Source organism: Melospiza melodia, chromosome 18 (assembly GCF_035770615.1).
Source record: "Melospiza melodia melodia isolate bMelMel2 chromosome 18, bMelMel2.pri, whole genome shotgun sequence".
NCBI lineage: Eukaryota > Metazoa > Chordata > Aves > Passeriformes > Passerellidae > Melospiza > Melospiza melodia.
Genome location: NC_086211.1, coordinates 1,532,295 through 1,558,350, shown reverse-complemented (window position 1 = coordinate 1,558,350; position 26,056 = coordinate 1,532,295). Strand labels below are relative to the sequence as shown.

General features: G+C 45.6%; 1 protein-coding gene across 1 annotated transcript; it reads right to left on the bottom strand.

The window, feature by feature from the left end:
* Positions 1-436: 436 nt before the first annotated feature.
* MSLN (mesothelin) lies at positions 437-24,846 on the bottom strand. The gene is made up of 29 exons (XM_063171545.1): positions 24,790-24,846; positions 24,127-24,187; positions 22,490-22,524; positions 21,893-21,914; positions 21,759-21,786; positions 20,660-20,744; positions 19,350-19,511; positions 18,212-18,414; positions 17,279-17,370; positions 16,726-16,841; positions 15,704-15,825; positions 14,909-15,050; positions 13,889-14,104; positions 12,403-12,573; positions 11,525-11,671; positions 11,351-11,400; positions 10,737-10,857; positions 10,182-10,267; positions 9,393-9,516; positions 9,064-9,254; positions 7,835-7,925; positions 6,963-7,074; positions 6,406-6,611; positions 5,691-5,846; positions 4,675-4,808; positions 3,512-3,639; positions 2,916-3,010; positions 1,216-1,405; positions 437-922 (listed from the first exon to the last, which is right to left on the bottom strand). The coding sequence occupies exons 2-29, from the start codon at positions 24,173-24,175 to the stop codon at positions 828-830; spliced, it is 3,369 nt and encodes a 1,122-aa protein (XP_063027615.1). The 5' UTR covers positions 24,176-24,187; positions 24,790-24,846; the 3' UTR covers positions 437-827.
* Positions 24,847-26,056: the final 1,210 nt, after the last annotated feature.

The window sequence follows — 26,056 nt, the reverse complement described above, 5'->3', positions numbered from 1 at the left end:
GTCCTCTGAGGTGTTTAGTGCTTTGTGGGGAAGCTTTTCCAGCATAAATCCAAAATCTGCAATGAAGGACAGACCTGCTCCCTCTCTAGAAAGCTCAGAGAGTGAAGATTTATAAGACATAAAATATATAAATCCCTTTTTCCCCTCCCAGACTCTCCTCCTGGAGGAAAGGGGGATGTCAGGAGCTGGATACAGGTTTCACTGAGGGTTTTTTTTTGACAGATATTTCCAATGAGTGGGGAAAAAATATGGAAAAGCTTGGGCAAAAACTTTCCCTCCAGATGATGAAGCTGAGAACAGTCTCAGCTCCTAAACATTGAACAGCCAACCCCAAGGAACAGAACAGGCAGATCCTGGGATTCTGAGCCTTCATGTGGGGGGATTCCTGCAGTCAGGAGGGCGAGGGCAGCCCCAAGGAAGAGCAGACACTCCTCAGTTTGCTTCTGGCGTTTTTACTCAGTTCCAGGATTTATTTACAAGCAGCTGGCAAACTTCACTCCCACCCCGAGGTCTTGGCAGTGTCACGAGGTCAGGCTCTGGGAAATGTCATTTTTAACCTGCAGGACTCACCCTTAAACCCAGCAGTAAGATGGGCTTTAGCAGTGGTTTGGGGCTGAGCTGGGCTTGGGCTGTCCCAAAGGAAAAGATCCTGCACCAAAGAGTCTGGGATCTTCCCTTCAGACACAACTGGGGTTTTTCCAAGTGATTTGAAAGCCAAAAGTACCTAAAAGTGAGTCCTGGGCTGACCCCAGCTGCCTGTAGCTCTGGGCACTCCTCAGCCAGGTCTCAGAGCAGGTCACAGGCTGGTCCCTCGTGGGAGGAGATGGTCAGGAGAGGATGGACACCGTGAGGAAGCTGAGGAGCAGGGCAGGCAGGAGGTGGAACACCATGGCCACAGTGCCCAGAGGGGCTGAGGACATTGCTGGAGGACAGAGAGGACATCAGAGCACAGAAATCAGTGACTGAACCTGGCAGTGTCCTTTTAGTTTACTGCATTGTTTATTTTATCTTTTTATTTTCTTCCCTATTAAAGATCTGTTATTCCTGCTCCCATATCTTTGCCTGAGAGCCCCTTAATTTCAAATTTATAGCAATTCAGAGGGGTGAATTTTACATTTTCCATTTCAGGGCAGGCTCCTGCCTTCCTTAGCACACACATATCCGTCCAACCCCAAAAGAACCGTGAAACCCCAACCAGCAGGGCCCCAAACCCACCTGGGAATTTGGGGGTGACCAGGTTGATGTATCCCTCCTGCACGCCGCCCGTGAGGCCGATGTGGAGCTCGTCCAGCTCCGACTGTTTCTGCAGGGCCACCCAGTCCCGCACCGGGGCCCTGCTCTGCCACTGCGCCAGCCCGGGGAGCTGCACCCCCAGCAGCCCCCGCACCTCCCCGGGCGTCAGCAGCTGGAAAACACACACACAGCAGGGTTAGCACGGTGCTGATGGAGCTCCTGCTAGAGACAGAGGCGAGATTTTATAAAACTTAATTAATAAAGAAGAGATAAAATACATTAAATATTTCATATGTATTATACATTAATAATATAGAAATAAACAAATAAAAATAAAAATAAATAAAAAAAAATTATTCTATACAAATATTTAGGCTATTCCATATAAATAAATAATTATTCTATATTTATATTATAAATATAACACTTATATTATATTATCATAATATATTATAAATATTTATAATATATATAATTATATATATTATATAATATATATATTTATTTATAATATATATAATTATATACATTATATAATATATAATACATATATATTTATATTATAATATAAATAATTATATTATTCTATATAAATACATATTTATTCTATATAAATATATAAGAATATTTATATTATTATTATATTATGAATATTAATCTAATAGTAATATTAAATTATATAATAATTATTATTTAACAATATATTGATTATATAATTTATTAAAAATATTCTAGTAATATATTATTTATTATATATAAATAAATTATAACAATATATTAAAAATATACATAATAAATTTAATATCTATTATAGATTAAATAATTCTATATTATCTAATGTATAAGTAGAATAATATTTAATATTAAATATTTAATAATCAGAAAATATTTTAAAATAAATAAAAATAATTATTTAAAAAAAATTAACCAAGAACTTCTTTCACTAGATAAGAGTATATCTTAATGTCTATATTAATTTTATAATTGATAAATTATAAATATATAATAGAAATATTACAGAAATATATAATATAAATATTTAAAATACTGAAGAATAAAACATAAATAATAAAATAAATTGATATAATATAATAAAATCTGTAATATTTGATATATTAGCTATTAACTAATGATATATATTGTTTAATATGTAATATTTGATATATACTATATATTAAAAATTATAATATATTCTATTTAATATATAAATAAAATAAGGCTTGATTTTATAATGCTGTTGGTTTTTTTACAAGGTTTTTACCTATATGTGACAGGGTGGGAAGGCTGGGATGGAAAGAACCCCCCTGGAAATGATGGGGCTTCCATGGGAAGAAGAAAAATCTCCTGCACTCAGCTGGGGGTCCCATCCCTGCCAAAATCACCGGGATTTCTGCCCAAACTGGTGCCATTGCCTTGTCTGTGCTCATGGCCTGTCCCCTGCCACTGTGAGAGCCTGCCCTGAGGAAATTCAGCTGCCTTTGCATCCATCCAGGACTCCAAATTCTATTTTGTAAGGAATTTCAGGCCCTTTCCCCACTTTCTACTGGTGTAACAGAAGAAATTTTGGATTTGATGGAATTTGCATTTGATGGAATCCACCAAAGGACACAGCAGCACAACCAAACCCAAGCACAGAACACAACAGAATGCAGGGAATTAAAGAGCTCCAAGGCCCAGCTCACCATCAGGGAGTCTCTCCTCAAGGTCACAAAGGTGCTCACGTTCATGTTCACATCGTCCTTGCTGAGAACCTTCAGATCTGCAGCAGGAGCCCCCCCTGCAGCAAAGCAAGGAGAGCATCAAAGGAGGGCACACCCCAAAGCAGCACTGCTGGGTCTCTGCACAAAACGAGGATTTCTCAAAACCCATTAGGCTGGGGCTGATAACACACTGAGGTCCAGCTGCAAAACGTGGGGATGCTCCTCCTTTATTTATTGGGAGTTATTTTGTTGGGCATTAAAAATCTGTGGTGATGCCAGACAGTAGAAAGAAGGGTGAGGAGAATTTGGAAAAAATCTTGGCTTAACAGGGAAAAAAAAAAATTGTGACATGGAAAAGGGCTTTGAGATAAATCCTGAGGCTGATTTTCCCTGTGATGGTCTGGAAACAGATTTGGGCAACTTAAAGCAGGCACAGAATATTTTGTGCTACCTACAACATGGAACAAACTTTTAACAACTTGACTTTGAAAATTCCCAAATCTTTGATGGATTTTGATACCCATTTAGTTTGTGGCTAAGAGTTCTCCTTCCCCACAGCATCCTGGATTTTTACATACCCAGGTAAGGCAAAATCAGCTCATAGTAAGCAGGTGAATGGTGCTGGTCAGAGAAAGCTTCTTTGGCTTTCTGGTACAAGATATTCTTTGTCTCCTGGGAACAGGCTGAAGGATTCAGAGACACCAGTCTGCAGAAAAATAAAGACATAGGGTGAAAAAAGCTTTTATTATCATCTTCAACCTGTTCAATTTTTGCATATTCTGAGTGTTTTTCTGGGCTTCTCTGCACAGCACAGGTGATCCCCAATTCCCAGCTCTATGGAGAGAAGCTGAGAGGAAAAACAATGGCCCCATTTCCTGCTGAGAATTTGTCCTTCAGGTGATGATGGCTCTGATGGTGCCCAATAAATCTGTGTGTTTGCCAAGTGGTAATTAATTAATTTAATTTCATTTCACTTCATTGAGTCTTTCAGAGGAGTTCAAACTGGAAATGCTTAAAAACCACAAGGATGTAGCACTTGATAGTTTAGTGGTGATCACGGTGCTGGGTGATGATCTGAGAGGCCTTTCCCAATCTTAAGAACTCAGTAATTCTATAAAATTCAATTTCATTAACTCTTCTGCAGATGAAAGCAAGCACAGAGTCAGATTTGCAGCCTGCTGGGCTGAAATAAAGAGAGTTGCATTGGAAATCTGAGCCCTGCCTGGCAGGTTCTAAGGTGCTCCCTAAATTCCCTTTCCCTGAGAGCAGAAAAAGGAAAAGGACGTGAGGTATTCAAATTTCTTGAAAAATCCCTTCATCCAGGATTTGGCTGCTGGGAAGCCTCAGAGGAAAAGGGAAAACAATAATTATCTGATTTCCTTCTCCTGTGTTTTGCTCTTTTGGAGTGTGGTTGGAGATTGTTCCGTTGGTTTCATGTGAATTGTTTTGACTCATTGGGCAATCAGGGTCAAGCTGTGTCAGGGCTCTAGAAAGAGTCACAAGTTTTCATTATAATCTTGTTAGCCTTCTGTCTGTATCCTTTCTGTATTCTTTAGTATAGTTTAGCATAGCTTAGTTTAGTATTCTTTAATATATTATAGCATCATAAAATAATAAATGAGCCTTCTGAGAACACATACTCAGATTCATCACTCCTTCCCACCACGGGGCACCCCACAAACACAATCAGGATGGGAAAGGGCTTTTGGAAGAAGCCCAGGACACCCCAGTTGGGACTCACTTGAGGCTGGAGGGGTTGATGGCCTTCAGATCAGTGGCATTCAGCAGGCACACGTACTTGGTGCCAATGGCATCCAGGGCCGTGGCATTCAGGGCATTGCCCAGCTCCAGGTAGCGTTTGATTGCTGCTGAGGCCTAGAAACACAATTAATTAGATTAATTTAATTCAATTCAATCAGGAGGTGTGGCTTCATCCCTGAAAGAAACTCTGTATTTTATAATTACAAAAGTAAAATGGAACTGTTTGTGTTGCTACGATTTTTGTGTTAGAGATAGAAATTTTTGGTTTTTATCTAGAAAAGTTATTTTTTATTGTACAGAATTTTCATATTATTTTATTATTTTTAATTTAAATTTTATTTATTTTTATTAATTAAAAACATTTTATTGTATACCATTTTGATATGGTATTAGAAGGTATTGTGTTTGAATTCAATTGATTTGTAATCTAGTGATACTTAGTTCATGGCTTGGTAGGGGTTATTGCTTATTAAACACTATATGGTATATATTTTTATATATATTTATATATGTTATACGATTACAAAACATTTTATAGATATGTTTATATATTTATTTAATAGATTAGTAATCTAGTGAAATCTAGTAATCTAGTTCATTGGTTGGCAAGGGTTATTGCTTATTAAACAATATATATTATATGTTAATATATTTCTAATATATTTAGATACATTATATGCTTATTAAATATTTAATAGATATATTATAATAATAGTTTATATTTTTAATGGAATTTTATGGGATAGGCTTCTTGTTTTTATAGGCGTGAATGGTTTTTTTACAAGAATAGATTGTTGTGCTAACTGATTTTTATTCTTATGATTTTTTATTTAATGGGAATTTAATAGGTTAGCTTAGAACAGGAAGGCCTGATTTTACAAGGCCTTTCTTTTATAAAGTTTCTTGGGCCAATCAAAATTGTGGCACCAAAGATGCTTCAACCACCTCAGAACCAAAAGCAGCCCCAAAGCCAGGAGAGCAAGGCCAAGCCCCTACCAGGGAATCCGAGGGCTGAGGCTGAGTTTTCAGGAATGCAGCCAGGGTGTCAGCAGAGCTCATGTTCCAGGTGGAGATCTCCTCTGGGCTGAGCAGGGGCAGCAGAGGGCCCATTGCAGAGAGCACTTTTTCGGGATAATAACCATTGGGATACCTCTGTGGAGACACCAGGGCATGGGCTCAGAGCAGGGCTCAGGGAGCTGGGCTCAGCCTGGGGAAAGGTGGAATGATTTTAGGGCTGTTTTCATCTCTCTCACTGGGATTGGAGGGAGGATGGAGCCACATTCCTCTCAGAGGTGCCCTTGAAAGGCTGAGGGCCAAGAGGCCAGAAAAACTCTGATTAGATATAGTAATGAGCGATAAGAAATAAATATTTTTCCCAGTAAAAGTGGCAAACCCTGGGAGAGGAGCTGAGAGACAGTGGAGTCACATCCTTGGAGATCCTAAATTCACCCGGACAAAGCCCTGATAGATCCCACCAGTGGAAATTGGAATCACATCTTTGGAGATCCCAAATTCCTCAGGACAAAGCCCTGACTGGCCCCATCAATAGAAATTTGTCACATCCTTGGAGATCCTAAATTCCCCAGGACAAGACCCTGAACAATCCCATCAGTAGAAATTTGAGTCATACCCTTGGAGATCCTAAATTCCCCAGGACAAGGCCCTGAACAATCCCATCAGTGGAAACTGGACATTTTTGGACTGGAATTACCTCGTCCAGGTATTCCTTCAGTATAGCCAGCTGGGGGTTGCTGAAGGGGTAGTTGAGGATATTGGAGAGGTCGTTTTCCAGGTAGAGGTAATTTTCCTGGGATATGTTCTGGAGGCAGGCACGCAGGAGCTCCTCAGGTATGTAGTAGGCGGGCATCAGCTCATCATCCAGCATTGTCTTTGTTATCTCCAGCTCAGCTGGGCAACCTGCTGAAGCTGTGGCAAACACAGGGTTAAATTAAATCCTTTGGCTCCAAGCTTTAGATCCCAGAATCATTTTAGTTGGAAAAACCTCCAAGGTTGATCTGTGCCCAATCCCCACTTTGTCACCAGCTTTGAACTCCTTGGACACCTCCAGGGATGGGGACTCCGAACCTCCCTGGGAGCCTCTCCCAAGGCCTGAGGAGCTCCAGGGTGAGCCCTGGTCCCCAAAAGGAAGGGTCAGGGTGAGCCCTGGGCCCAGAGGGAACGCTCTGGGTGAGCCCTGGGCCCAGAGGGAACGCTCTGGGTGAGCCCTGGGCCCAGAGGGAATGCTGTGGCTCAGGGCAGCTCCCGTACCCTCCGCTCGCTTGTGCCGGCGGGGCAGGAGCCCCCCGATGACCGTGGCCAGCTCCTCCCTGGACAGGTGGGAATCCCAGGCAAAGTTCCTCAGCCAGGTGGTCACAGCTTTCTGCAAGGAAAAGGGATCATCAGGGGGATTTGGGAATGCTGGATGTGCTTCCAGCACGGCCCCTGCTCCTCACACACCAGGCTCTGAAGATCCTGAACCAAAAGCAATTCCTTCAATGTTTGAGCTCTCCCTTTCCCCCAACCCAGCAGTGACTGGAGCGCCTCACAAAGCACTGGGAGTTATTCCTGCTCTCCCTAAGTGACCTGGATTTGCAGTTCCAACCAGTCAGCTCTGATGCCTTCAGTTTGAACTTTCCCAGATTCTGGAAGGCACTGGTATATAATAACTCCAAACTCCACAGAAAGTGTCAGCAGTTCTCCTCACAGCTCAGGCACACAGAACAATCCTTGTCCAGCCCCAGAACCAAGGACACCGCTGCAGCTCCAGCCCAAAAAGTGCAAACAACAGGGAATGGAGGAGAGCAGTCTGGGAGGGTGGGACTGCACAAGCTGAGCTGGAATTGGACAATGAACCCCAACATGGAAATGGACCAAGACTTATCAAAGTGTGAGAACTCCTGACCCATTGTCCATCTTGGGTGTAGCCACAGCCAGGCCCTTGTACTGCACAAGGTGAATCCTTTGAGGCCTTTTAATAAATCCCTGCTTTATTCCTTTAGCTCTACCCAGCTTCTGCTCCAGGCCCCAGCTCCACAAACCCTCCCCTCCCACACCCCATCCCTCTGGCCCCAGGTGCTTTAAAAGGAAGAACTGCTGGAGCCGGGCTGGCCCTGCTCCCATCCCCAGGGTCCCCAGGCCACCTTGGGGATCTGCTGCAGGATGCTGGGACCCAGCACGGGGACCAGCCCGCTCAGCTCGCTCAGGGTGAAGGCTGACCACGCTGAGGGAGGCCTGCAGACACAAATATATTGCAAATAAGTAAAACCTTATGAAAGAACAGCCTTATAAACATCATTTAAACCTTACTACTCTAAGCTATTAAATTCCCATAGGGAAAGAATTATAAAAATAAATATCAATTTACATAATCTGTTCTTGTAAGAAAACAGTTTGCACCTATAAAAAAATAAGAAGTATATACTATAAAAATCCATAAACAAAAAATATCTAGAATGAGAAAAGCTTAATAAAGATATACACTAAGCATTACCAACTAATCAACTCAGTTTCAATAAACTACTAAACTATTAAATTCAAACACAGTACCTTCTAATGTCATATAAAAATGAGCTATATACAATAAAAAATAATCTATTCTACACAAAAAACAATGTCTCATCTGTCTCATTTCTATCTCTAATGCAAGCTACTATGAAAATTAGCAGGTAGGTATCAGGTCTCAAGGAAGAACAAAACTGAAAAAACCACCTTTAAATCTCCCAGGATTACATCCTTGCAACATATGACGTTAAGAAAACACAAGGTTTAAACCCTAAAACACCTCAACCACTTCCTGTTGCTCAAAATGTCGTTGCAGCAGAGCAGAAGTTGTCAGGGACATAAATCAGGGCAGCTGGGTGGGAAAATGGCCTTGAACAAACACATTCTTTTCTTAAGGCTCTTTCTGGAACCCAAAGAATTTCTGTTGCTTGCTATGGCCCAATTCAGTGCCAAGATCTTGGGGCAGCTAACCAGGAAGGAAAATATTTACCAAAATATTTATCAAACATCTCTCACTGGACAGGCAGAATGTCTCCTGGAAACCTGTGCCTGACAAACAGCTTGACCTCACCTGTGATCACCAGGTCAGGCAGAAAAGTTTGATTAATGAAACATTAATTTTGCATACCGGAGGAAAAGCTTTTATAACAAGTAAGAGATACACAGAAGTGAGCCCATTTTTCAGGAGAATTTCACCCAGGCCTTTCAGCTGAAATAATTTCAACAAAACAACATAAAAGACCCAGTGTAAAGCTCAAAAGCAAGAATTTTTTTGGGTTTTTGATCAAGCTGCTTGGCTGGAGTTCACTCAGGCCTTAACAGGACCATGGGTTTGGTTAAGGGAAGAGTCCAGGAGGAAAACCCATACCCAAAGGTGGTGTTGCCACTGCTGAGGACATCCCTGATGGCCTCCTCTTGCTCGGGCAGGAAAGACCCACACTGGCTCAAATCCTTCAGCAAGCTGCCCCCAGAACCCCTGATGTAGTCCCCATCCAGCTCACACACCAGCCAGCCCAGGATCTCAGCGCTTGTGTGATTTATTTGTGTGCCAGGAACTCCCTGGAATAAAGGCAGAGGCATTAACTGGGGTGGAGCATCCCTGGATCCCAAACCCTGCAGGACCCCAATTCCTGCAGGATCCCAGTCAAACCCTGCAGGATCCCAATTCCTGCAGGACCCCAATCCCTGTCCTCATACCAAACACTCCAGAGCCTCCAGGAGCAGCTGCTGCCTCTGAGGGTCCTCTCTGGGCAGAACATCCTTGTTTGCCTTCCCAACATTGATGAAGAACTGGCTGCAGTTCCCTGCATAGTCTGAGGGGCTGAAAAGACAAACTCCATGAATTTTAGGGAATGAGGTCAAGCTCGAGGCACCCCATGTCTGATAAAACATCTCCCACACCTGCACACTGAACTCCAGGAGTTGTTCCTCCCCAGGTTTCTTCTATGCCATTAAATCCTTTAAAATTTCCTTGAGTTTAAAAATGGTTATTTAAAAACCAATTTTCACCTGAAGGAATTTAGTGTTCAAACTGTTCTAATTGTTAGATTCAAATTCAAACTAATTCATTGTTAGATTCAAATTCAAACTAATTCAAACTAATCTATTGTTAAAACGGTGCAAGGTTTGGGTACAGAACCACAGCAGGGAAGTACTGGAACAGGGAAATTCACTTTATTTCCTGTTTTCTCTGGTGTTGTAAGGGAAAAGCACATTCAGAGACCTGGGAATGCTAAACTTGGCCTTGGCCACTGCTTGGGATAGGGCAGCCTCAGCCTCTCTGGGAAACCTCTCAAGGAAGGATTTATTGCACTATCTCATACAAATCTACCCACCCCCAGCTTTCTGCAATCCCATTTTTATTCCCCAGGAAGAGGCCTAAACAACTCTGAAATAGAAATCAAATTAATCAGCCTGGTTATAAACTAATTTTTATTTTTCCCATGTTGCTCTAAGGCAACATGATGGAAACCACAGCACAGTTACCTTAAAAACAGCAGCAGGTCCTGGGGATAAGCGTCCCAATCCTGGGGAATGCCATGCAGGGTCACCATCCTCAGCAAGCAGCTCAGCTGCAAGGACACCAGAGATTGCATCAAGGAGAGAAACCACCATGAAACACAAGGAAAAGAAAAAATAATGGAAAGGTTTTATGCTGCTCTGAAGGAAGGAAGGAGGGAAAGGAAGGAAGGAAGGAGACGAAGGAAGGAAGGAGACGAAGGAAGGAAGGAGACGAAGGAAGGAAGGAGACGAAGGAAGGAAGGAGACGAAGGAAGGAAGGAGACGAAGGAAGGAAGGAGACGAAGGAAGGAAGGAGACGAAGGAAGGAAGGAGACGAAGGAAGGAAAGAGACGAAGGAAGGAAAGAGACGAAGGAAGGAAAGAGACGAAGGAAGGAAAGAGACGAAGGAAGGAAAGAGACGAAGGAAGGAAAGAGACGAAGGAAGGAAAGAGACGAAGGAAGGAAAGAGACGAAGGAAGGAAAGAGACGAAGGAAGGAAAGAGACGAAGGAAGGAAAGAGACGAAGGAAGGAGGCATTACCTGGTCCTGGCCCAGCTTGACCTTCTTCTTCCTCATGACTCTGGCCAGCTCCTGGAACCTTTCTGCCCCCACAGCGCTGGCAGCTGCACAGGTGAAGCCCTGGAGCACAGACTGGGACAGCCTGGGAGTTCCCAGCAGGAAAATCAGCAGGGAAAAGCCTTCAGGAAGGAGCATTCAGAGCAGGACTCTGCCCACCCCACTGGGTTTCGCAGATATAAATCCCCGTTTTTGTAATTTTCATCTCAAATACATCAAGAAGACACAGCAGCCCCTCTAAATGAATCCCTGGAATTGCCCCCTGGAAGGTTTGGAAATGCATTCCCTGCTTGGAAAGGCATTCCTTGCTTGGAAATGCCTTCCAGAGGCAATCTGGAGCAAGACTGCAGGTGCAGCCTGAGCCAGCAGCATCATTTTAGAAGGAAAATGTGGTCCCTGGGTGTTTCTGGCAGCTGAGCCCTGGTAAATCTCCATATTCCATGTCTGTGTTTGGGCTCCCATTCCATCTCCCATCTGTTTCCACGAGTTCCAGGGGGTGGATGTGGATGGAACACAGGAAAGGTGGGAATTGTCAGGAAAACAAACAGAAAGTGGAAGGAGAGGAGGGAAATCTTTACCTGCTGAAGTCAGGCTCTGCCTTCACCACATCACTGAAGAACATGGCAGCCTGGGGAGCAAAGGCAGAGTCAGAGGTTTTCCAGGGAAAAGGGCTCTGCTTCCAGGGGGATTGGTGGAATTCATGTGCCCACAGAGGGCAGGGCTGCCAGGGAGGGGAAGGAGGAGCCCTTTACCTGCTCTCTGGTCCAGGGCTTGTTGTTGAGATCCTGCACGTTTGGCTTTTCTTCCCCAAACACCAGCAGGGGTTTTGGGATGGAGCTGGCCAGGGCACCGGGGATGAGTCTGACCAGCTCAGAGGGGTGGGCAACCCTGGAGGAAACCTTGGAAAAACCCAACAGAACAAACCATGGCAAAAAAACCCAACAGAACAAACCATGGAAAATCTCCTCACCCAGCTTTAGCCCAAATCATGGCAGGATCAAAGCTAGAGAATTGGTTGGGTTGGAAAAGACCTCCAGGATCAAGTCCAACCTTGAATTATTCTATGGTTATAATACACAATATATTTTTAAATATATATATAAAATATATATTTCTATATCTATATTGTTTTTATATATATTTATAAACAATATATACAAAATACATACCATATAATATATACTATATAATATATATTGCATTATAATTATTAAATATTATATAATATATATTTTATAGATAATATTTTATATGTGCACAATTATATATATATATATATATATTTTATATATTGGTTAATATATTATTAACCATTTCTATTCTTTCCCTGGGAACATCCACAGGGAAGCAGTTTTTGGGAGCACCCCATAAAACAAATCCCTGCTGGCCTTGTCCCCAAGGGGCTGAGCAGGCCAAGGACAGTGACACAGAGGCAGGGACAGGGTTGGAGTGGCCAAGGACAGTGACACAGAGGCAGGAGCACGGTTGGAGTGGCCTGTCCTGCTGCCACCCTGCTGCGTGGCTGTGACCAATCCCCCAGGGGATGCTGGCAGGGGGCAGCTGTGGCACACCTGGCCCCAGGTAAGCTGTGTCCCCACCCCTGCTCCTGGGTGAGACAAAACAGGATCACCTTTTCCACCAGGATCCTTTTCAGAGCACGGGGCAGGGTGTCCACGTGCTGGGCAAAGGCTGGCAGCTGGATGGCCTCCAGGACAACTTCTGGGGACAAACTCCACAGCGTGCTGCTGTTGAGGCCACCCACCAAAGTGCCCAGCTGTGCCAGGCTCTGTCCATCCAGGATCTGCAAGGGAATCACAGAGAAATCAGCTTGGAAAACATATTTGAGATCCTCGATGCCAGCTGTGCCCAACCCCACCAATCCCCAGCCCAGAGCTCTGAGTGCTCATCCCTTCCCTTCGAGCTTTTATATTTTCCTGGTTCTGGACTGCATTGGTTTCTAACTCTGAACTTCATATAAAGTGTCAGCAGCTCTCCTCACAGCTCAGTCTCACAGAACAATCCTTTTTTGTCAGATGAACTTGTTTTCTGACCCAGAAATGAGGTAACTGAGAGGTGTTTTAAAAACTTTTATTCCATTTTCAGTCTCACGTGAAGGGTGAGACAATACAGATGTTATAATTCTTACCATCACAATCAGAAGTTAACTATTTCTTAATTCTATTATAAGCATTTCTTGGCCTATCAGCTTTTCCTACACTATGCTGTAAATGCCCTAAAGTTAATAATCTAAAATTACCCCTCGTGGGTCCTGCCACAATGCATCCTTCACAGTTCTATTTCTCCAAACTATCCAGTCTTGTTTGCAAGGCCCTCCTTTAAACTTGCTTCTAGTTCCACTTCTCTCTCCACAATGCCTGTTTCTCTAGAAATTCATATTTCTCTACAAATTCATTTCCTACATTTTTCCAGCCCCCAGAACCAAGGACACCACTGCAGCTCCAGGCCCAGAAAGTGCAAACAACAGGGAATGGAGGAGAGCAGTCTGGGAGGGTGGGACTGCACAACCTGAGCTGGAACTGGACAATGAACCCCAACATGGAAATGGACCAAAACTTATCAAAGTGTGAGAACTCCTGACCCATTGTCCATCTTGGGTGTAGCCATGGCTGGGCTCTTGTGCTGTCCAAGGTGAATTCACCTTGAATTCACAGAATCACTGGGTTGGAAGAGACCTTCAAGATCGAGTCCAACCCAGCCCCAACACCTCAACTCAACCCTGGCACCCAGTGCCACATCCAGAGATGCACCTTTGTTAAAAACACCCAGAGATGGCGACTCCACCACCTCCCTGGGCAGAACATCCCAGAACTTCATCACCATTTCTGTAAAAAACTTCTTCCCAATACCCAACCTCAATTCCCCTTGGTGCAGCTCAAGGCTGTGTCCCTTGGTTCTGCCAGAATCCTTCGAAGTCCTTTTAATAAACCCCAACTTTATTCCTTTAACTCCGTCCAGCCTCAGTTCCCAAGGCATCAGTGCCACCTCCAGACATCCCTTGGGCACCTCCAGGGCTGGGCACTCCCAGCCTCCCTGGGCACTCCCAGTGCCTGGAACCCTTCCAGGAGGAGCCTGTGGGTGTGAGGAGCTCTGCATACCTGGTGGCCAGACTGGAGCAGTTTGTTGACCACAGCCCTGGCCTGCTCACTCCTCCAGCCCCGGACTCTGCCCAGGGCAGGCAGAGCTGCCTCCAGGTGCTCCTCAGGGATGTTCTCCTGGATCCTGGACACCGAGAGCCCCAGGGCAGCCTGGCCCAGGGCTGCCAGCACGGCTGGGGAGAAATCCTCCAAATTCCTCAGCAGGGAGGAAGCCACCTGTGAGACAGAGCAGAGTCAGAGCAGCAATGCTGCATCCCACAGCCCTGAACCCCTGCGGTTCTGCCTGTGGAGGTGTGGAAGAGGTTTTACAGAGACTTCTGTGAGCCACAGAGAAGTTTGGTAAGTTTGTTTATTGCTGAAAGAATTTTCTACCGAGGTTGTTGACAGAGAAACCAAGAAAGAAAGAAGGAGAAAGAAGAGAAACCAATAAAGAAAGGAGAAAGAAGGGAAACAAAAAAAGAGCAAAGGAGAAAGAAGAGAAACCAAGAAATCAAAAACTATAAATAAGAGAAACCAATAAAGAGGATAAAAAATCGAAACCAAGAAAGAGAGAAGGATAAATGAGAGAAACCTGTAATTCTCTATTGCAATGAACACTTAGTCTTTCCTGACCGATGAGTAAATGTGAACTTCTGAGCTTTGTAAGAATGTGTAACAAGCTTGCATGCTGGAATAAAAACAGTTTGAAACCTTCTGGAAATGGAGTGTGCTGCTTTGGATTGTCTCCCTCCCAATGTGGATGGACCATTCCCACCTCTGAGCCCTGCGAGGTGATGGAAACCCAGCCAGACACCAAAGGTGACCCAGAGGGGGGTGACAAGAGGGGACACAGAGCTGGGCCCACCCCTGGCAGGTTTTGTGCAGTGAGGGCATTCCTAGATGCTCCCCTGGCAGGTTTTGTGCAGCTGAGAGGATTCCCAGGCGCTCACCTGCACGTTTTGTGCAGTGAGGGCATCCCCAGGTTTTGTGCAGTGAGAGCACCCCCGGGTTTTGTGCAGCGAGAGCAGCCCCAGTGCTCACCTGCAGCTCCAGGGAGGCTCCGGGCACCCCCTTGCTCCAGAGGCAGCTCCTCCCCAGCCTCTGGGCCACTCCCAGCGCCTCCTCCGTGCTCAGGTTTGCCACTGCCCCGGGGCTCAGGTAGCAAAGGAACCTGTCTGGTAGGCTGGGGACAGAAGGAGAGGCTGGGTCACAGAGGGGGACCAGCAGAGCTTTCCTCTGTTCCAGAGGATGTTCTTCCTCCAGGCATCTTCCCCCTTCATCTCAGCCCTGCAGGTGCCAAAGCTCCAGATCAAGGAGGTGGAAAAGCCTGGAAGCACTGCAAGGAAATAATTTCCCAGGAGAAGAACTGGGGATCTGGCCCCAGGGAGCAAGGGCAGTGGGGTTACTTGAAAATAGAGCCTTTAAAAATAAAAAGAATGGAAACTTTAAAGAAAAAAATCATAGAACTCCTAAAGAGAAACGTAATAGAACCCTTAAAGAGAAACGTGATAGAACCCTTAAAGAGAAACGTGATAGAACCCTTAAAGAGAAAATTGATAGAACCCTTAAAGAGAAAATTGATAGAACCCTTAAAGAGAAAATTGATAGAACCCTTAAAGAGAAAATTGATAGAACCCTTAAAGAGAAAATTGATAGAACCCTTAAAGAGAAAATTGATAGAACCCTTAAAGAGAAAATTGATAGAACCCTTAAAGAGAAAATTGATAGAACCCTTAAAGAGAAAATTGATAGAACCCTTAAAGAGAAATGGAATCTTTAAAGAGAAAATTAATCAACAGTGCCACACTGAGCCATGCCAGGAAATCAGACCCATACCTGGCCAGTGAAAAGGCAGGAGCAGAGGTCAGGAGCAGGGTGTAGTACAGGGCAGTCTCCCTGAGCAAGGTGAGGTTCCCAACCATCTCCATATTCACCGGGTCCCTGGCAAATTTTTGAAGCTGAAGGTGGAAAAAATAAAAAGGGAAAATGACTCAGATGGGTCCTTCAATCCTGACAGAGACACAGGACAGTCTGAACCAACCTCAGGGCTTTTGACCTGGGTTTAAAGTTGTGCTGAGGTTTATTTTGTTTGTTTTCAAGTAAACACTGGGACCCTGATTGGGTTTGGGGTTGCTCCTCTCACTGGCTCCAGTTTGCTCCCTGCAAAATTCCTTTTGTGGAACCAATTTCTGTGCAAACCTCTCTCACCATATGATGGGGAAAAAAACTGCAGTGGCTGTTCACCTCAGATTAACCAGAGAAATATTCCTGCTGGCAGGAATTCCAGGGCCAGGTTGGACAGGATTGGAGCACCCTGGTCCTGTATTTTCTGGGACCCCGTCGTTGGAAGGAAATTATGAATCTGACTCCATGTTCTTAGAAGGCTAATTGATTATTTTAATTTTACTATATTATATGAAAGAATACTATACTAAACTATACTAAAGGATACAGAAAGGACACGGACAGAAGGTTAAAAAGATAATAATGAAAACTTGTGACTCTTTCCAGAGCCCTGACACAGCTTGAACTTGATTGGCCGAAGGGTCAAAACAATTCACATGAAACCAATGAAACAACCACCTGTGGGTAAACAATCACCAAACACATTCCAAAGCAGCAAAACACAGGAGAAGCAAAACAGATAATTATTGTTTTCCTTTTCTCTGAGGCTTCTCAGCTTCCCAGGAGAACAATCCCGGGCAAGGGGATTTTTCAGAAAATCTGACAGTGACACCCTGAGACAGCGGGCAAGGCTGGAATGGGGTGGGTGACCCTTCAGTCCTTCCAACCCCACCATCCTGGGGCTCTGATTCTGCTCATGTCAGGACTGTGACCCTCCCAGGGTCCCCACTTACTGTGGCTTCATCCCCAAAAAGCTGCAGGTCCTCCACGGTGGCGTGCTCCAGAAAGGATCCCAGGAAATTCCGGAACCAGGCAGTGGAATTGGGGCTGTGGCAGCTCTGGCTGGGTCCTGCAGTCAGACAGGAACGCAGGGACACAGAGCCCATGGAGCTGGAACCACTGGGAACTGGGATTTCTGAGGCTGCAGCCCAGCAGACCCAAATCTCACACCACTGATTCCCATGGGACAGGGCAGAAGGAATCCCAGCCCTGCCAATATTCCATGCCCAGCCTCTTCCTCCCTTCCCTCCTCACGCACCAGGAGCTTTCTGCAGGGAATTCGTGGCAGCTCCTGCCTGGGTCCCTTCCTGAGCACAACCAAACCCTGCACAGGCAGCAAATGCAGTGAATTTATAAAAAAAAAATTATAAAAATACTGGGTTAATCAAGCCTCCAGGTAGGGAAATGATTCCCAAATCCATCAATTGCTGACATTCCCAGCCTGTTCCCATTGGAGGTTCCCAAACCCCCTGGACAGAGCTCAGGGAAATCAGGGAATTCCTTTACCATGCTGGGTGAGGAAATGCTTGATCCCAGCGTAGAGATTCCTCTGCTCCTGCACAGAAAGCTGGGAATAGATTCCATCCAGGGCAGCCACTCTGCAAAGGAAGGAAAACACCTCAGACATTGCTGAGGCCAGGGCTGGGCTCACAAAAGCATGGATATTCTCAATCCCATCCTTTTCTGGTGGATTATGCCCTTTTCTGACCCAGAGATGGGTTCAATGGGAGGTGTTTTAAAAACTTTAATTCCATTTTCAGTGTCATGAGAATGGTGAGACCATACAGATGTTGTAATTCACACCATCAGAATCAGAAGCCATTTTATTGTAATTTCCTAATTGTAAAAAAACAGTGCATTGTAATTTCCTAATTCCAATAAACCCAGTGTATTCTAATTTCCTAATTCCAAAAAAAGCCAGTGTATTGTAATTTCTTAACTGTAAAAAAGCCAGTGTATTGTAATAACTTAACTGTAAAAAAAGCCAGTGTATTCTAGTTTCCTAATTCCAAAAAAGCCAGTGTATTGTAATTACTTAACTGTAAAATAAACAGTGTATTGTAATTTCCTAATTTCAATAAAGCCAGTGTATTGTCATCTCCTAATTGTAAAAAGCCAGTGTATTGTAATCTCCTGATTCCAATCAAGCCAGTGTATTGTAATCTCCTAATTCCAACACACTATGAGCATTTCTTGGCCTCTCTACAATATTTCTAAACCAACATTTCTTATCTCAAATTGATATATAAATACACACTGTACAAACCTTTGATTGAACCTTAAAGATTTTCTACAAATCCATTTCCCACCCTTCTCCAAAGTGATTTTCCCCCCCCCGGAGGAGCCCCCAGGGGTGGCTCTGGTGGCACAGAGGGGACATCAGAGGGGACATCAGAGGGGACATCAGAGGGGACATCAGAGGGGACAGGCCAGACTCACAGCAGCTGGAATTGCTCACAGGACACGTCCTTGGCACGGAGGCAGCCAAAGACCTCGGGGTGCCCCAGGAGGGGCTGGAGGCCCCCGTGGAGCCACGGCAGCAGCACTGGGGGGGTCCCAATGCCAGGGACCTGGAGCATCCTCTCCCACAGCCCATTGAGGAACACCAGGCTCCACTCCAGGGAAACGGGCACCCGCGAAAACTGGGGGGAAAGGAGGGGGAAAAAAATCTGAATTCCAACCGGACATGGACAGAAATCCAAGAAAATCCGAATGCTGAATTAAATTGCTGCTTTAAATGGGGCTCTTTGTAGGACACAGTGGACTCGCTGCTCTTTTCAAGGTAAAAAGAGAATTTTAATTTCTGACTGCAACATTCATAGATTTCCAAAAGTGACAGCGGGTTGGAGGGTGACAGTGCCACCTCTCCAGTGACACTGGTTCAACAGTCTATCAAGTTTCTCTTCCTCCAGGAAAGAATGCAAAACAACAAGTTGCTTACATAAAGTGTGAGAGAAAGTTCATTACAAGAATGTAAACATCAGAAGGCTTAGAAAATCAAAATCTTAAAAAAAAAATTTAAAAAAAGTCTTTTTTAAAAAAGTCTTTTAAATAATCTTTAGAAAAATAATCTTTAGAAAAATCCTCAAAAAAAAAATCCTCCAAAAAAAATCCTTCAGAAAAAAAATCCTTCAGAAAAAAAATCCTTCAGAAAAAAAATCCTTCAGAAAAAAAATCCTTCAGAAAAAAAATCCTTCAGAAAAAAAATCCTTCAGAAAAAAAATCCTTCAGAAAAAAAATCCTTCAGAAAAAAAATCCTTCAGAAAAAAAATCCTTCAGAAAAAAAATCCTTCAGAAAAAAAATCCTTCAGAAAAAAAATCCTTCAGAAAAAAAATCCTTCAGACAAAAAATCCTTCAGAAAAAAAATCCTTCAGAAAAAAAATCCTTCAGAAAAAAAATCCTCAAAAAAAACCCTCAAAAAAAAAAAACCCTCAAAAAAAAAACCCTCAAAAAAAATCATAGGGTGACATCTCTTTCCAAAATAAGGTAAAAAAACAAATCAGGGATTTGAAATGAAGTCTTTTCCTGGGCAAAATTTCCCTGGATTTGAGGGAATTCCATTTGAGGAATGCTCACCTGCTGGCTGAACTCGGTCAGGGACCCCAAAAGCTTCCTGGCATCGTATTTGGAAAAGAACAGGATGGAATATTCTGGATCCAGAGCTGTGCTGGGCTTAGAGGCCAGGCAGGAATATAAGGAGGAGAGGAAATCATCCTGGAGGTCCTGGAGCCAGGCTCCCTAAAAAGAGAAGGGAAATGCAAATAAAGAGAATATTTAGGGGGGAAATCACCCTCAGGGGGCTCAGCCACACCTGGGCATTGGGAAGGGATTCTTCCCTTGAGGGGGTAAAACACTGGCACAGGTTTTAAAAGCTTTATCCCCAAAAATACACCCCCAAAATTGCCAAAATTGTGCTCAAATTTCTGAAAAATTTCATCTAACTAGAAACTTCCATGGGGACTTCTCTAATTCCCAAACGTTTTTTCAGGGCAATGGCTTACAAACAGTAGAAGACAAAAACAAAACCAAGAAAAAAACAAACACCAAAAAATCTCAAAACCCCACTGACAAATATTTGCAGAAGTGCCATCTTTTTGTCAGAAATATTTACCAAAACCACAAACTGCTGTCAATTTAATTGCAATTACTGGCAGCAACTGAAGAGATAATGACAAAACCAGGAAGAAACTAAACCTGGAATATCCAGGTGGCATTTTCCAGGCTGCAGCCAGTTCTAATTGTGGTTTTACTCTTTTTAAATGTACTTTTACCCTTTCTAATTGTGTTTTTACCCCATCTATTGTGTTTTTACTTCCCCAATTGTGCTTTTACCGCTTCTATTGCGATTTTACTTCTCTAATTGTGCTTCTGCTTCTCTAACTATGTTTTTTACCCCTTCAATTGTGCTTTTACTTCTCTAATTATGCTTTTGCCTTTTCTAATTGTGCTTCTACCCATTCTAATTGGGCTTTTATTTCTCTAATTTTGTTTCTATTTCTCTGATTGTGCTTTTCCCCCCTTCCAATTGCGCTTTATCCCAACACCCAGCGTGACTCTCCTGCAGAGATTCACCCCAATACTGCCACGCCAATTTTTAAAGTCAATTTGATTTGCAAAGTCCCTTTGCCCCAACTTCCCTCTCACTCCAGGGGTTTGGAGAGGGAAATCCCCAATTGCCCAAGGTGTCCGTGGTGCTCTGGGCACCCCTGAGCCCCATGGGTGGCACAGGAGAGTGTCCCCTGGCACAGGGTGGCAGTGCCACAGCTCAGGGTGATACCCCGGGCACAGCCTTGGCTGCTCCCCCAGGCTTGGTTTGTGTCAGAATTCCCAAGGAACACAAATCCCAGCCCCAGGGATTGATGGATTGAAGGATTGAGGGTCCTCACCTGGGCACAGGCCAGCTGGGCAAAGCTGAGGCTGCACGGGGACCTCCGGCCTTGGGACACCTCCAGGAGCTGCTCCGGGCTGGCACTGGGGGCACAGGGACACAGTGGGAGTGGGAAAACTGGGAATGGGGATGGGGGAAACTGGGAATGGGGTAAACTGGGAATGGGAATGGGGTAAACTGGGAATGGGAATGGGGGAAACTGGGAATGGGGGAAACTGGGAATGGGAATGGGAGAACTGGGACGGGAATGGGGGAAACTGGGAATAGGGAGCAGGGACAGCGTGGGAGTGGGGAAACTGGGAATGGGGGACAGGGACAGCACTGGGAATGGGGGAAACTGGGATGGGATGGGCTGGGAATGGGGGACGGGGACAGCACTGGGAATGGGGGAAACTGGGACCGAACTGGGAATGGGGGACTGAGATGGGAATGGGAAAACTGGGAGAGGATGGGCTGGGAATGGGGCAAAACTGGATGGGGAACAACTGGGTGGGGCAGAACTGGTGAGGAGCTGAGGCAGAAGCTGTGGGGAATGTGGGGGAAAACTGGGTGGGAGCACAACCAGTGGGGAGCTGGGCACCAAACTGGGTGGGGACAGATCCAGATGTGAGGTGTCACCCCACAGCAGCCCAGAGCACAGCTGGGCACAGCACCCAAAGGCACCTGAGTGCCCTGAGCAGGGTTGGGCTCCTGGTTGTCCCCCCAGGAGGGATCCAGCCCTCCCAAACGAGCAGGAGCAGAGCTCAGGGCACACAGGGACAGGCAGGGTGCACTGCTGACCCTCAGCCACCATTCAGGTTGAGTGAGGTCTGGAGTGGGGCTGTTTGAGCCCCACTGGAGCCAAGATAAGCTCAGCACCGGTGCCAAGGCTCTTGGCTGCTCCCCAGAGCCTGGCCCTGCCTTTCTTTGTCCTCCCAAACCCCAGCAGGGCACTTTCCCTTCATTCACTGTTTGAACAAGTGCAACCAGAGCCCTCCCTGCCCACAGGCAGCCCTGGGGAAAATCCCAAAATCTGGGCTCAGGGGGATGTGGTCACCCCAAGAAAAGCAGAATCCCTCCCAGGGAAATGCCACAGCCCCTGGGCATGGCTCACCTACCTCGGCACTGAGGCACACACGGCAGATTCTGAGCCCAGAACAAAAAAAGAGAGACAAAGGTAAGGATTTGTGGGAGGACTTGGCACACAGAGCCCACTCTGAGCTCTCTGATAAATATTTGGAAAGGAACTCACCATTGACGGGGGAGCTGGAGCACTGCACCAGGAGGAGGAGAAAAGGGACGGGGTTAAAATGCAGCTCTGACATTGCTTGGGATCATTGCAAACAATGTCAGAGCTGGGGGAGCCCTTTGGGTCGGGATGGGACCTGAGCACAGTGAAACCCCAAACCCTGAGACACAGGGAAATCCCAAACCCTGAGCACACTCACTGAAATCCCCAACCCTGAGCACACTCACCCAAATCCTAAACCCTGAACAAACGGAAACCCCAAATCCCAAACCCTGAGCACACTCACTGAAATCCCAAACCCTGGGCACACTCACTGAAATCCCACACCCCGAGCACACTCACTGAAATCCCACACCCCGAGCACATCACACCCCAAACCCTGAGCCCCAGGACAGTTCAGCTCTGCACCTCACTCACCCGGGCACCTCCAGCCCACCCCACCCCACAAGGGGAGGGAAAGTTCCCCTGGTGGTTCCAGTGGGGTCCCAGAGGAAGGGGCTCTGCCATGGCTGATCTTTAAGGTCCCCCCCAACCCAAGCCAAACCATCCTGGAAGGTTTTACCCACACTAAATTCAATTTTGGGGTTGGATTTGCCTTACCAGCTGTGTCCCAGCAGCAGCAGCTCCCTGGCACCCTGCAAGACAAAGGGATTTGGGAGCAGAGCCAGCACTGAGCTCCTTCCCAGCCCCAGCCCAGCCTCCTCAGCTCTCTGAAGGATTTCAGAGCTCATTTCTGCTGGATTCTGCTTTTTTCCCACTCAGAGATGGGGGAACTCAGAGGTGTTATAAAAACTTTTATTTTTAGTCTCATGTGAAGAGTGAGACAATACAAATATTGTAACTTAGGTTATTATAGAATATATTATATTAATATATATAACATATATTCTATATATTAATGTATATAGAATGCAATGTAATGTAATATAGAATATAGTATATATTCTATTAGTATACATTAATCTAGTATATATTATAATAGTATCTATTAATATATCAATACAATATTGATATATAATATATCAATATATTAATATACTATATACTATATTCTATATTATATAATATATATTAAAATAACGTATATATGTTACATATATACATTATTATAATATATATGTATATAATATATATAACAAGTTATATATGTTATAATATATATGACATATATATGTTAATGTTATAGATATATAGAAATAGATTATATTATACATAATATGAAAATGTTATAAATATATTAAAATATATTATATAATATATAATATTATATACTGATATATTATATATTGATGTATATTTTTATATATTGATATATTTTTATATTATATGATATATATATATATAATGATTATATATATATGATTATATATATGATTATATTTTATACCAGCAGGACAAGGGCAGGGACAGGGAGGGGACACAGAGAGGGCTCTGCAGCTCCATAGCTCTGATGGAGAAGTGACTTTCCTGCTGTGGATGAGTTTATAATCCCAAAAACTGCATTGGGAAGGGGGTCCTAAAGCAGCTTGGATGAGCACAACACCTGCATTGCCTTCTTCACTTCATTAGCACAACACTTTCCTTAATTACTTCATTTTTAATTATTGAATTAATGCAGAACTGTCACTAACTAACAGCCAAAGGAGCCTTCCCCTATTGGGGTGCAGGATTTGGGATAGGACCCAGGGACTGGCTGGGTGGGATATTGGGAATTGGGATATTGGGAATAGGGAATGTGCCCTCCCACCCCCGAGGGCAGGGCTGGTGGGATGTTGGGAATTGGGAATTGTTCCAGAGCAGGCCTTGGAATGGATTTCCCATCCCTGGACATGTCCCTGGACGGGGCTTGGAGCAGCCTGGGACGGTGGGAGGGGTCCCTGCCCATGGAGTGGAGGGGATTTAAGGTGCCTCCCACCCCAAACCGTGCTGGGATTTATTATCCAATGAATAGAGGGGTAATTAGATTTAATTGTGATTATTCCTTAAGTGCTTTCCCAGCAGAGCAACAGGGAGCGCACAGCTCTGAACAGACAGGAGGAGAATCAGTGCCAGTGGGACGTTCCACCCTAAAAACTGAAATATTTCACTCACAAATCCAAAAACAAACAGGCCAATGAAAGCCTGGGGATTTAGAGCAACTACCCAAGTCACATTTTGTGCTCTGGCAGTGCAATTTCCCCTTTTAGGGTGGTCCCAGGTATGGAAAACCCTCCTGGGCCAGCCCACAGCAGACTCACCCAGCAGCAGCAGCAGGAGGAATCCCAGCCCTGGCAGCAGAGGAGACATTTCTGGACAGGTCTGAAGGAACAACCAAACAGGAATAAATAAATAAAAACCAAACAGCACAGGTCTTCAGGAGAGCCACGGCAATCAGTTCAGAAAGGAAAAACCAAAGAGGAATAAATTAATACCAACCTTAAACCCAGAGGAAGAAAGGTAGAGGTCAGGTGGAAATCTGGACACCCCGACACCCCTCACAAACCCCCAAATCAGCCCCAAAAATGGGAAAAACTCCTGGGGAGGGGGGGGGGGGGGGGGGGGGCTCCGGGAAAACAGAGGGAGAATTTGGAGTTACCGAAGGCACCACGCCCTGAGCTGGGTCTGGGGTGGCAGAGGGACAGGGGGTGGCAGAGAAAGAGGAAGTGACCCGGGGGGTGGCAGAGGGACAGGGGGTGGCCCAGGTGGGACAGGAGGTGGCAGAGGGATAAGAGGTGACCCAGGTACAGGAGGTGGCCCAGGTGGGTGGTGGAGGGACAGGAGGTGACCCGGTTTGGTGGCCCAGGGCCAGGAGGTGGCCCAGGTGTGACAGGAGGTGGCAGAGGGGCAGAAGGTGGCCCAGGCGGGTGCCACAGGGACAGGAGGTGGCCGTGCCCGCCCGGAGGGGACCCTGTGGCGCTCACCTGTGCCCGTGCCGGTCCCTGGCACGCTCGGGCACCGCGGGCTCCTTTTGACGGGGGAACCGGGGCGTGGCCCGGGCGCTGCATCCCGGGATGGAGCGGGACACGCCCCGGGCACGGAACGGGGCCGGGCACCCACCGAGCTGCGGGAGCGCGGAGGGGATGGAGAGGGAGCCGGGCATGGAACGGGGCACTCGCTGGGCTCCGGGATGGAACACGGGGGATGGAACGGGGCACTCCCTGGGCTCCGGGATGGAACGGAACACAGGGGATGGAGCCGGAGCCGGGCACTCCCTGGGGATGGAGCGGGTGGGGGGAAAAACACAAAGGGGATGATGGAGCCGGGCACTCCCTGGATTCCGGGAGCACAGAGGGGATGGAGGCAGGCCCGGAGCGGGAGCCGGGCACGCCCTGGGCACGGAGCGGGAGCCGGGCATTTCTGGGCTCCGGGAACACCGAGGGGATGGAGCAGGAACCGGGCACTCCCCGGCTCCAGGAGCACAGAGGAGCTGCGGAACAAAACCGAGGCTCTCGGGCGGTGCCGGGACCCGCAGCCAGCCGGGTCTGTCCGTCTGTCCGTCCCGGATTAAGGCAGCCCCGGGCGGGGTTCGGCACCCGGGATCCGTTCGGGATCCGTTCGGTGCCCGGAGGTGCCAGAGAATGCCCGGGGGTGCCAGGCAGCTCCGGCCGGGAGAGCCACGGGGAGTTGGGGCGGGCAGGATGGGGGATGGAGCTGTGCCAGGGGTCAGGGTGGGTTTTGGGAAAGGTTCACCTTCGGAAAAATGAACGGATCCCCAGGAACGGCCCAAGAGCTCCAGGGATGGGGTTTATTGGGGTACAAGCCCTGTGATCGCTCCCCGCTCAGGGTATTCCGTGATTCCAGATCCCATGGATGTCAGGCTGGGGGCTCAGTGCCTTTGGATTCATCTCAGGGTGATTTTACATCCTCAGATTTGGAAAAAAAATGAAAACAAAAAAACTCCAAAAAAAAAAAAAACCCCCACAAAAAAAAAAAAAAAACAAAAAACAAAAAAAAAACAAAAAACAACCAACAAAAAACCCCCAAACAAACAAACAAAAAAACCCCAAAACCAAACGGAAAAAACAAACAAAAAACCAACCAAACAAAAAAAAAAAAAAAACAAAACCCAACAAAAAAAAAAAAAAAAAAAACCAAAACAAAAACAAACAAAAAACCCCCCAAAACAAAATAAAAAGCCCCAAAACAACAAACAAAAAAAACCCCCAAACAAACAAAACCCAAACCAAA

Coding starts and splice junctions, on each gene's coding strand:
- MSLN (XM_063171545.1), bottom strand. CDS start 24,175: ATGTCTCCTCTGCTGCCAGGGCTGGGATTCCTCCTGCTGCTGCTGCTG. Junction 14,105..14,908: donor GAGCCTCCCTGGAGCTGCAG/GTGAGCACTGGG, acceptor TCTGTCTCACAG/GTGGCTTCCTCCCTGCTGAG. Junction 923..1,215: donor GGTCACCCCCAAATTCCCAG/GTGGGTTTGGGG, acceptor TCTGTCCTCCAG/CAATGTCCTCAGCCCCTCTG.